At 36.7% G+C, this 13,392-nt stretch overlaps 1 protein-coding gene across 1 annotated transcript in view; it reads left to right on the forward strand.

Annotated features, from left to right (window-relative positions):
* Positions 1–13,392, forward strand: part of LOC123547008 (condensin complex subunit 3-like) — a 166,552-nt gene that overhangs the window by 8,859 nt on the left and 144,301 nt on the right. The window contains exon 2 of the mRNA XM_053550534.1: positions 3,599–3,708. Within this exon, the coding sequence (XP_053406509.1) occupies positions 3,607–3,708 (102 nt within the window). The 5' untranslated portion in view covers positions 3,599–3,606. The remainder of the gene's footprint in view (positions 1–3,598; positions 3,709–13,392) is intronic.

A 13,392-nucleotide genomic window follows, 5' to 3' on the forward strand; every position in this document is an offset into this window, starting at 1 on the left:
GTCAAGGTCACAGGGGCCTTAACATGGAAAACCATTTCTAATCAATAACTTGAGAACCTCTCGACCCAGAATGTTGAAACTTCATAGGATGATTGTTCATGCAGAGTAAATGACCCCTATTGTTTTTGGGGTCACTCCATTAAAGGTCAGGGTCACAGTGGCCTGAACATTGATAACCAGTTCCGATCAATAACTTGAGAACCACTTGACCCAGAATGTTGAAACTTCATAGGATGATTGAACATGCATAGTAGATGACCCCTATTGATTTTGGGGTCAGTCTATTAAAGGTCAAGGTCACAGTGGCCTGTTCATGTAAAATCATTTTTTGGAAATAACTTGAGAACCACTTGACCTACAATGTTGAAACTTAATAGGATGATTGGACATGCAGAGTAGATGACCCTATTTATTTTGAGGTCACTTGATCAAAGGTCAAGGTCACAGGATCCTGAACAGTAACTTGAGAACCACTAGGCCACGAGTGTTGAAATTTAGCGGGATGACTGGACATGCCAAGTAGATGATCCCTATTGCAGCCAACCATCAGTGTCTCTTTGACTTTCGCTCCTGAACCCTATTGACTTCTTGCCTATAGGACTTTGCATTGGGGGAGACATGCGCTTTTTTACAAAAGCATTTTCTAGTTCAACTTTCAAGTTAAACTAAATCCACAGCCCGGACAACTTCAGAAAGTTTGTCTGATGCATTGTTTTTATGAATGAAATTGTTGCTGTCACATGATGACGCAAGAAGGCGTGTCCAGCAGCTGTCAAAATCAAATACTGCGATATTTGGGAACTATGGGATTGTTTAAGTAGGTCAAATATGGCTGATATTTTCTTGTGTTTTTTTTACACTTTCTCCACCAACAGAGAAAGAAAGATTATTTGCAAGTTATTGCAGACCAGTGGCTTAATGTTTTGATACAGAAAACAAACTGAAGGTAAGACTTTATTGATATGTTATTTATGTTCAGACCGTTAGTACCATGATAAGAGGGAACTCCATGCTACTGTTAGGAAAAGGAAGACATTAAAAGATCCAAAAAAGTCATAATATACGGGTCAGACTTACTTGCTTTAATAAATTAAACATTAATATTCATGTAGTCCAAATAATAGGACGTTTTTGGACAGCGTGATAACTGTTGACTGTCTCTGTCACGTCCAAACTTATTCTGCATATTTCTGTTAGGAAATCCCCAATTAAATCCGTTGGGAACGTTTTCTGGTACATGTACAAAGTATTTGTAATGATTACATCTCTGATAATGAATTTTATGTTGACATTAAAGCATAGACTTGCCTGGCTGACATTTTTGTGTTTTGTTTCTGCAATTTTGTGTCATCGGCAGTCTGCTGTTTACTGAAACCGGTGTTGGGGTAGAGATCTCCTTGCACCTGTCGCATCATATTTTTGAAGATTTAAGACTCTCATTTAAAAATATGAATTAAATTCAACCCATTTGAAGTTTCTACATGAATATTAATGTTTAATTTATTAAAGCAAGTAACTGTGACCAGTATATTATGACTTTTTGGATTTTTTAATGTCTTCGTTTTCCCAACAGTAAAATGCAGATACAGGTAAGGCTTAGAGGGATGACAACTATAAAATATCAGATCATAAAATAAGTCATCCCGATAAGCCAAATGAGTAAGGCCAATATTCGTGTAGAAACTTCAAATGGGTTGAATTTAAGGGGATGCATATTGCTACTTTCACACTTCATGCAGAAATGTAGTCCAGATAATAGGATGTTTCGGGACAGCATGATAACTTTTGACTGTCGCTGTCTCCGTCAAGTCCAAACTTATTCTGCATGTTTCTGTTAGGAAATCCCCAATGAAATCTGTTGGGAACGTTTTCTGGTACATGTACAAAGTATTTGTAATGATTACATCTCTGATAATGAATTTATGTTGACATTAAAGCATAAACTTGCTTCGCTGACATTTTATGAATGTATATTTTGTGTTTTGTTTCTGCAATTTAGTGTTAGGGTAGATATCTCCTCGCACCTCCACATAATATTTTCGAAGATTTAAGTCTCTTATTTAAAAAATATGCATTAAATTCAACACATTTGAAGTTTCTACATGAATATTAATGTTTAATTTATTAAAGCAAGTAAGTCTGATCAGTATATTATGACTTTTTTGGATTTTTTAATGTCTTCGTTTTCCTAACAATAAAATGCAGATAGGGGTAAGGCTTAAAGGGAGAACTTTAAAATATCAGTTCAAAAAATGTCATCCCGATAAGCGAAATGAGTAAGGCTAGCAGAAATGAGGAATGGGTGGATGGATCATATTAGTTAGATAAATTACATTTCTTATGATTAATTATTTACTGTTTGCGATTTACCTTTTTATTTCGCCGTATTTACGCACTCATATCATATCATGTGGGGTTATTATTATTATTTCCAATTAAGACAAATTTCAGGTCTATACTAGCCTGGGAAGCCGTTGATAATATTTGTGCTTTGTCAGAAGAAAGCATACCTAATATTTATGCATTAAAGATATCACTTAGTTTGCGCTAATTAGTGTTAATTGGCATTCATCGAGTTTCTGATATTATCAACGCCTGGGGAAATCTGAAGGAGTTTCCATGTAACTACTGATTATGGATTTTCTATAATTAGCCTGATTGACATGTGATCATATTTGCTCTTGTTTGAATCGAAAACGAGGCAATGCTGCCGAAATTTCGACAATTTTCGTAGATCACTAGTTCTGCATTAAAATAACATCTTGATAGCTATCACGCAAATTTAAGTTTATACTGACATATTTAAAAGTTGTTACAACTTGCTGGAAAAGCTATGGGAGGTACAAACTGTATTTGTCTATGGCCCGGAAATGTTCGGAAACCTTTGGAAATACACGATTCGAATCTGTTTTTTCCGTGAGAATTACGTTTCTTTTTATAGCCATGGACTCTTGCATTCAGAAGTTATCGTTCTTTATTAAACACCTGCATATTTCGGGTGTAATATAGGTGGCGCTGCGGTCGGAAAACAGGTTTCCCCAGGCTGTCAATTTGCAGGTAGAAAAAATAGTTAGAAATTGACAGACTGAATTCCCAGGCTAGGTCTATACATGTATTTTCCCAATTTTACCGGTGTTGGTGGCATTCCCAAAATCTGCTCAGTATGTCTGTGAATGGTTAATATTTATCATCAATACTAAAAACATCACTTACAGAAAGATAAATAAGTAAAATGTAATCTTTCAGTAAATTCAGCAGCATCCGGGGATGTATTGATAATGTCCAAGTCTTTCCCAATGTCTAAGTAAAAGTGCATTGAGTCATATGGTCCGTCATGTTCGGTCAGCTGTGGTTAACCAGTTATTGAAATATTTTATTGACATCCCTGAAAAAAACATGGCTGCCAGGGGTGGGTCTACCTTTTTTTTAATCTGGCTCTATGTAAAACTTTGAAAATCTTCTTTCCTGACTTTTCAGGCCTGTTTTCAAGGTTATTTAGCAAAATGTTACTTGTTAGAACCTGTTTGAACTTTGAAACTCTTTTGAGTGATACAGGGTCATCATGGCCCTCTTGTAATGAACTTGAATGTATTTTCAGGAATAAAGATGGGTGACCGTGCTTCAGTGAAAGATGTGTTTGTCCAATGTCAGACTGGTCTTCAGGGACATGGAAAATTGATGAAAACTCTCCATAAAATTTATGATAAGGTGACTCTCCACATATTTCTTAATTGATGGTTTAAGTTTGAAATTGCAGACCCATTTCCATTGCAGCATTTTTAGGCATACCTGCCTGGCTTTAAGGTATTGAACACAGGCTGTCTAGCGTCCCTAAAATTCCTACTTTTTCCTATTTTTTTTCAATTTGGCTAAAATTCCTATTTTTTTAAAAAAATCAAAGGAAATTCCTAAAAAGGCCCTATTTTTTCACAAAAAATCCTAATTTTTTAACTTTTTTTGCAATTATCAAAAAGAGAAAATGTTTTAAATGTTGTTTAAAAGTTCTTCTAATTCAGAAAAAAACAGTTTAGTACAGTTCAAAGCAGTTTACCAGTGGTAGACGTCTTTTCTGTAAATAAAGCACTATTTGTGAGTTACTTTTATGTCAATCACATAAAGGTAAGCACATTACATGGTCTTTAAAGTCCATATTTTAATTTGAAAACTCCTAAATTTAGCCCTAAAATTTCCTTAAAATTGTACCAAATTCCTAATTTTAGCCCTATTTTTTTGTACAAATCGCCCTAAAATTAGCCCTAATTTTTTCTCAGGGTATGCTAGACAGCCTGTGAACAGTATATAAATGCTGACTTTTATAAAAAAAATTCACAATGCATGTTACGAAACATTTTCTTTAAATTCCAAGGGGAAAATATGACCTTCTTTAAGGGAAAATATAACTTATTTTTGGCAAGGAGAAAACGCCTGTATTTGGCTGTAAAAATAGCAAAAAAATTGCTGCATTATAGGGTCCATTTTCACTATGGGATATTGTGGCCAAGCTTAGTACATATATAGCTTTCTTGGAGACTGATGTACGGTATGGGTTCTGGTCACTGGAGTCAAGCTCAAGGTCACCTTCACTAAAAACAGAAAAGTGTTTCAGCTCAGTAACTTAAGTAAGGAATAGGGTATTGCGAGCAAACTTGGAATCTAAGAAGCTCGCATGGAGGCCATGATTTTAGATTATTGTACTCCCACAAACAGTTTGGGTGGGTATATAGGAGTGAGCTTGTCGGTCTGTTGGTTTTCATGGTTTCCCGACAATAACTCATGAAAGGCTTGACAGATATAAGTTATTTATTTGGACACAGGTGTAACATCATGATCAGTCAGGGTTGTAACTGTTTCAAGTTATTGCAGTTTATAACCCATTTGAGTTATTGCTTATACTTTCATAACTTGTTTCAGTTATCATAAAATATTTCAAAGCCCTCCTGTGCCAATTCCTCATTTTGAATGAGACTAATGCAATTATTTCCTGAATCCTTGAACTTATCTTTCCAGCTATTCAGTAAACTTTTTACGCAAGCTTGATAATTTTACGCCAGAGTTTTAAAGCTATAAAACTCTTAACATCCCATTATGTTTATCAGGTCATGATCAGACTAAAAGAGAATTGTTTTAACCACAGTTTGCTACTAATTTCACTTTAAAGGTCACTTTGTGAGAACAGTAAAAAGACCTTTTAGGTAACCAGAGCCAAAGGCTCAGGGTGAGCTATTCTGATCACTCACTGTCCGGCGTCTGTCACCGGTTGTCCGTAAACTTTTACTTTAAACGACATCTCCTTATAAACCGCTAGGCCAATTTCATCCAAACTTCACAAGAATGTTCCTTGGTTGAAGCTGTACAAAAATTGTTCAAAGAATTGAATTCCATGCAGAACTCTGGTTGCCATGGCAACCGAAAGGAAAAACTTTAAAAATCTTCTCAAAAACTAGAAGCCCTAGAGCTTAGATATTTGGTGTGAAGCATTGCCTAGTAGACCTCTACCAGATTTGATCAAATCATGACTCCGGGGTCAAAATTGACCCCGCCCCAGGGGTCACTTGATTTTACATAGGAAAATCTTAAAAACTCTTCTTCTCAAAAACCAGAAGCCCTAGAGCTTAGATATTTGACATGTAGCATTGCCTAGTGGACCTCTACTAAAGTTATTCAAATCATGACCCCGGGGTCACTTGATTTTACATAGATTTCTATAGGAAAATCTTCAAAATTTAAAAAAAAATAAACCAGAAGGCCTAGAGCTTAGATATTTGACATGTAGCATTGCCTAGTGGACCTCTACAAAATTTTTTCAAATCATGACCCTCAGGGTCAAAATTGACCCTGCCCCGGGGGTCACTTGATTTTACATAGGAAAATCTTCAAAAATTTTCTGAAAATAAACCAGAAGGCCTAGAGCTTAGATATTTGACTTGTAGCATTGCCTAGTAGACTTCTTCAAAATTTGTTCAAATCATGACCCCACCCCATGGGGTTACTTGATTGTACATAGAAAAATCTTCAAAATTTTCTAAAAATAAACTAGAAGGCCTAGAGCTTAGATATTTGACATGTAGCATTGCCTTGTGGACCTCTACAAAATTTGTTCAAATCTTGACCCCCCCAGGGTCAAATTGACCCAGCCCCAGGGGTTACTTGATTGTACATTGGGAAATCTTCATAAATTTGCTAAAAATAAACCAGAAGGCCTAGATCTTAGATATTTGATATGTAACATTGCCTAGTAGACCTCTACAAACTTTATATAAATCATGACCCCGGGGTAAAATTGGCCCCGCCCCAGGGGTTACATGATTGTACATCGGAAAATCTTCCAAAAAATTTCTAAAAATCATCAGTTTGACATTTGAAACATGCAGCTCATATTACTCAGGTGAGCGATCCAGGGTCATCGTGACCCTCTTGTTTGAATAACTTACCAGAGTTAACTATATTTTATAAGTAATACAGGTTATAAAATGCTTGAATTATGTTGGAAAAGTAACTGAAATAGGTTACATAACTTAAAACAGTTACACCCCTGACTGATCATAAAAACAGGTTAAAGGTCAAGATCACAATGACCCGGAACAGTTGAACGGTTTCCGGATGATAACTTGAGAATGCTTGGGCCTAGGATCACAAATTTTGTTATACGGGTGTAGCATCATAAAATACAGGTCAAGTTCGAATTTGAGGTCAGTAGGTCAAGGGTCAAGGTCACAATGACCCGGAACAGTTAAAACGGTTTCCAGATGATAACTTGAGAACGCTTGGGCCTAGAATCATGAAAAGTGATAGGGAGGTTGGTCATGATGAGAGGGAGGTTGGTCATGACGAGCAGATGACCCCTGTTGATTTTGAGGTCAGTAGGTCAAAGGTCAAGGTCACACAGGGCTCGCACAGACCCGGAAATATCATGGGAAATCACTCTATCATGGAAATATCATGGAAATTTCTAAAAGATAGATTTTATCATGGAAATATCATGGAAATCCCAAACAGATCATGGAAAATGTAGAAATTGCCTTGAAAAATTCTGTCAGGCAGTGTATTTCACGAGAAAGTTTTTTTAAAGATTGAGTATCGAAGGTTGTTTATTGATTACAGACGTCTGAACTTGGGTTTTCGCTAAGTAGGAATAGTTTTTAGTACGAACGTGTGACTCATGCGGCGTAATTTACCTTGACACCGACTGTTGCTACGACAACATTTCCGGTAAATGGCAGCACCCACGACAAGCGTGAAAAATGAGTCAATCTAAAGGAAACTGCAAATTTAATTTTGAATGGTGTCGGAAGGAATACTATAAAGTGTGGTTGAAACCATTCAAGGCCGATCTCAGCAAAGCATTGTGCGCTGTTTGTGACTCTATCATAAATTTATCAAATATGGGCGAGCCAGCAATAAAGTCACACATGAAAGGCACGACCCGTAAAATAAACTTCGACGAACATAAAAAGACGGCCAATTTGAGCTTATTTTTCACACATTTTGCATTAAAATACTTAAAACTCCATATCAGGTAGCCGGGAAATCGATGTTCTAATCTTCAAACATAATTTTGATAGTTGTCTATAATCCTCTTTTTCATCGAGAAATTCACGCCCGAGGCATTACTTATCTTACACCTACTGTCACAATCTGCAAACAATTAACTGTTTAAGGATGAGAATTAGGCCTTGAGAAACAAAACTCAAACAACACCAAATCATAGAAAGAAAGAGTTGTTTGTCATGAAAATTGAACAGCATGTAAAACATATATATTACTTTACGAAACTAGTGTCAGTATACTGATAAAAACATTTAATTCCGGAAAAGGGCTGCCTAAAGGGGCTTCACTTCCGGACAGTTAAACACCTTTAAAAACTCACCATTATTAAAGAATAGTCACATATGTTCGTTTTGATGCATTTGCAATAGCGTGCGAGTGGTGAAATTTCGCATAACAAGGTGGAACACAGTTTTCAGCAATTGTTTATCTTAATTTCTTTACAAATGGTATTCATTTTCAAAGGGAGACAACTTTTTCGGAATACTTTAAGTACAAATGGTGTTCACTTTCAAAGGGAAACAACTTTTTCCGAATATTTTAAGTAATCGTCGAGAAAAAGTTGTTTCCCCATGAAAATGAATGTCATTTGTAAAGAAATAAAGATAAACAATTGCTGAAAACTGTGTTCCACCTTGTTATGTGAAATTTCACCACTAGCACGCTATTGCAAATGCATCAAAACGAACATCTGTAACAGTTCTTTGAAAATTTATGTAACCGAGCACAGTCGGCATTAATTCTCCCACATTGAACATAAACACGCATTGAATGGTACTCTACAAACCTAGGTTAAACTATTTTTTACACTCAATGTCTGCGTATATCAATTAGTTGGGAATTAATATTGATGGTACGGTATTGTGTGTTTTAAAGCGGTGTCGATTTAAAATATCAACTTCCGGTGCGGAATAAACAAAAATGTCTCTTTCTAAGAATGTATAAGTGAACAAACACTCTAGGCATACTTTAAACCAACAAAACTGATCCCCAAAACATAGCTAAAGGTATATTGAATATTCTATTTTATTCGGTAGCGAGTGTGAAGCCAAAGCAAGCCAAGGGGAAAAAAGAAGCAAAAACTTAAATGATGAATTGAAACTAAACTGCAAACAAATGCATGGGTGTTACACCCAATAAATATGTTATAAAACTGATTTCTGGTTTTTTCACATTTATAAATTTTCAGGAGTAAAATTACTTCTAGTCAATTTCAGATTTTACCATTTTACTCGTTCACAAAAAATATGTTGAGTAAATACTCATTGGCCAAAAAAATTATCTGGAGCCCTGTTTATATATGTATACTGACACTTGTTTCGTAAAGTAATATACATCTTTTATTAGCTCACCTGTCACATAGTGACAAGGTGAGCTTTTGTGATCACCCGTCGTCAGTCCGTCCGTCCGTGCGTGCCCGCGAAATGATGGTTAAGTGACTGCATAACAGTACTTTCTCTTTGATGTCATTCATTCCGTTCTGTTTATGTGACTATTTTTCTTTTTATGTGACTGTTAGAACAATAGAGAGAACAATGGGGGAGTCACATAAAGACCGTTTCGTTAGAACGTCCGTCCGTGCGTCCGTCAACAATTTCTTGCCTGCACGATATTGGTTTCATTTATGATTTTATTTTAACCAAACTTGCACACAACTTGTATCACCATCAGATCACGGTTCCTTTCTTGAACTGGCCAGATCCCATTATGGGTTCCAGAGTTATGGCCCATGAAAGGGCCAAAATTAGCTATTTTGACCTTGTCTGCACAATAGCAGCTTTATTTATGATTTGATTTTTACCAAACTGGCACACAACTTGTATCACCATAAGATCTTGGTTCCTTTCTTGAACTGGCCAGATTCCATTATGGGTTCCAGAGTAATGGCCCCTGGAAAGGCCAGAATTAGCTATTTTGACCTTGTCTGCACAATAGCAGCTTCATTTATGATTTTATTTTAACCAAACTTGCACACAACTTGTATCACCATAAGATCTTGGTTCCTTTCTTGAACTGGCGAGATTCCTTTATGGGTTCCAGAGTGATGGCCCCTGAAAGGGCCAGAATATGCTATTTTGACCTTGTCTGCACAATAGCAGCTTTATTTATGATTTGATTTTTACCAAACTGGCACACAACTTGTATCACCATAAGATCTTGGTTCCTTTTTTGAACTGGCCAGATTCCATTATGGGTTCCAGAGTTATGGCCCCTGGAAAGGCCAGAATTAGCTATTTTGACCTTGTCTGCACAATAGCAGCTTCATTTATGATTTTATTTTAACCAAACTTGCACACAACTTGTATCACCATAAGATCTTGGTTCCTTTCTTGAACTGGCGAGATTCCTTTATGGGTTCCAGAGTGATGGCCCCTGAAAGGGCCAGAATTAGCTATTTTGACCTTGTCTGCACAATAGCAGCTTCATTTTTGATTTGATTTTAATCAAACTTGCACAAAACTTGTGTCACCATAAGATCTCAGTTCCTTTCTTGAATAGGCTAGATCACATAATGGGTTCCAGAGTTATGGCCCCTGAAAGGGCCAAAATGAGCTATTTTGACCTTGTCTGCACAATAGCAGCTTCATTTATGATTTGATTTTAACCAAAGTTGCACACAACTTGTATCACCACAAGATCTTGCTTCCTTTCTTCAGCTGGCCAGATTCCATCATGGGTTCCAGAGTTATAGCCCCTTAAAGGTCCAAAATTGGCTATTTTGGCTTTTGCAGCCATATAGAGACTTCATATATGGTTTGATTTGATACAAACTTCCAAAATATCTTCAGCAACAATAAATCTTGGATTCCATGACAAATCAGATCCAATCGTAGGTTCCAGAGTTATTAGCTCACCTGTCACATAGTGACAAGGTGAGCTTTTGTGATCACCCTTCGTCCGTCGTGTGGACGTGCGTGCGTGCGTGCATCAACAATTTCTTGTCTGCACGATAGTGGTTTCATTTATGATTTTATTTTAACCAAACTTGCACACAACTTGTATCACCATAAGATCACGGTTCCTTTCTTGAACTGGCCAGATCCCATTATGGGTTCCAGAGTTATGGCGCCTGAAAGGGCCAAAATTAGCTATTTTGACCTTGTCTGCACAATAGCAGCTTTATTTATGATTTGATTTTTACCAAACTTGCACACAACTTGTATCACCATAAGATCTTGGTTCCTTTCTTGAACTGGTCAGATTCCGTTATGGGTTCCAGAGTTACGGCCCCTGAAAGGGCCAGAATTAGCTATTTTGACCTTGTCTGCACAATAGCAGCTTCATTTATGATTTTATTTTAACCAAACTTGCACACAACTTGTATCACCATATGATCTCGGTTCCTTTCTTGAACTGGCGAGATCCCATTATGGGTTCCAGAGTTATAGCCCCTGAAAGGGCCAAAATTAGCTATTTTGACCTTGTCTGCACAATAGCAGCTTCATTTATGATTTGAATTTAATCAAACTTGCACAAAACTTGTGCCACCATAAGATCTCGGTTCCTTTCTTGAACTGGCCGGATCCCATAATGGGTTCCAGAGTTATGGCCCCTGAAAGGGCCAAAATTAGCTGTTTTGACCTTGTCTGCACAATAGCAGCTTCATTTATGATTTGATTTTAACCAAACTTGCACACAACTTGTATCACCACAAGATCTTGCTTCCTTTTTTGAACTGGCCAGATTCCATCATGGGTTCCAGAGTTATGGCCCCTTAAAGGTCCAAAATTGGCTATTTTGGCTTTTGCAGCCATATAGAGACTTCATTTATGGTTTTATTTGATACAAACTTCCAAAATATCTTCAACAACAATATATCTTGGATTCCATGACAAATCAGATCCAATCATAGGTTCCAGAGTTATTTTATATCTGATTACCTCCCCTGATTGTAATCAAAATGGATTTATATCAGTAAGTACTTACAGGACTTATTTGAAATTTCATTATTGTTATTAGTTGGACTGAGACAATCAGGGTAGATAACTATGGACTGATTTTATGTCAGATTACCTCCCTTTATTTCAAATTAAAATTGTTATATCTCCATAACTAATGAAGATACTGATCTGAAATTTCTTTTATGTCAACAGATTTATTTGGTAGATCCTTCTTTTGTCCACTTACAGTATTTATTTTTTTTAATTACTTCCCTTTTACGTTACTATAAATAGCTTATTTTTAATAACTTTTTTAGCTCACATGTCACAAAGTGACAATGTGAGCTTTTGTGATCACGCAGCGTCCGTGCGTCCGTCCGTGCGTGCGTAAACTTTTGCTTGTGACCACTCTAGAGGTCACATTTTTCATGGGATCTTTATGAAAGTTGGTCAGAATGTTTATCTTGATGATATCTAGGTCAAGTTCGAAACTGGGTCAACTGCGATCAAAAACTAGGTCAGTAGGTCAAATAATAAAAAAACTTTGTGACCTCTCTAGAGGCCATATTTTTCATGGGATCTGTATGAAAGTTGGTCAGAATGTTCATCTTGATGATATCTAGGTCAAGTTCGAAACTGGGTCAACTGTGATCAAAAAGTAGGTCAGTAGGTCAAATAATAAAAAAACCTTGTGACCTCTCTAGAGGCCATATTTTTCATGGGATCTTCATGAAAGTTATTCAGAATGTTCATCTTGATGATATCTAGGTCAAGTTCGAAACTGGGTCAAGTGCCGTCAAAAACTAGGTCAGTAGGTCAAATAATAATAAAACCTTATGACCTCTCTAGAGGCCATATTTTTCATGGGATCTGTATGAAAGTTGGTCAGAATGTTCATCTTGATGATATCTAGGTCAAGTTCGAAACTGGGTCAACTGCGGTCAAAAAGTAGGTCAGTAGGTCAAATAATAAAAAAACCTTGTGACCTCTCTAGAGGCCATATTTTTCATGAGATCTGTATGAAAGTTGGTTTGAATGTTCATCTTGATGATATCTAGGTCAAGTTCGAAACTGGGTCAACTGCGGTCAAAAACTAGGTCAGTAGGTCTAAAAATAGAAAAACCTTGTGACCTCTCTAGAGGCCATACTTGTGAATGGATCTTCATGAAAATTGGTCAGAATGTTCACCTTGATGATATCTAGGTCAAGTTCGAAACTGGGTCACATGCCATCAATAACTAGGTCAGTAGGTCAAGTAAGAAAAAAACCTTGTGACCTCTCTAGAGGCCATATTTTTCATGGGATCTGTATGAAAATTGGTCAGAATTTTTATCTTGATGATATCTAGGTCAAGTTCGAAACTGGGTCAACTGCGGTCAAAAACTAGGTCAGTAGGTCTAAAAATAGAAAAACCTTGTGACCTCTCTAGAGGCCATACTTTTCGATGGATCTTCATGAAAGTAAGTCAGAATGTTCACCTTGATGATATCTAGGTCTTTTTCGAAACTTGGTCACGTGTTTTTAATAACTAGGTCAGTAGGTCAAATAACAAAAAAGCCTTGTGACCTCTCTAGAGGCCATATTTTTCAAGGGAACTATATGAAAATTGGTCTGAATGTTCATCTTGATGATATCTAGGTCAGATTTGAAACTGGGTCAACTGCGGTCAAAAACTAGGTCAGTAGGTCTAAAAATAGAAAAACCTTGTGACCTCTCTAGAGGCCATACTTTTGAATGGATCTTCATGAAAATTGGTCAGAATGTTCACCTTGATGATATCTAGGTCAGTTTCGAAACTGGGTCACGTGCCTTCAATAACTAGGTCAGTAGGTCAAATAATAAAAAATCTTGTGACCTCTCTAGAGGCCATATTTTTCAGTGGATCTTCATGAAAATTGGTCAGAATTTTTATCTTGATGATATCTAGGTCAGATTCAACACTGGGTCGCATGAGCTCAAAAACTAG

The sequence above is a fragment of the Mercenaria mercenaria genome, chromosome 9, assembly GCF_021730395.1.
Source record: "Mercenaria mercenaria strain notata chromosome 9, MADL_Memer_1, whole genome shotgun sequence".
NCBI lineage: Eukaryota > Metazoa > Mollusca > Bivalvia > Venerida > Veneridae > Mercenaria > Mercenaria mercenaria.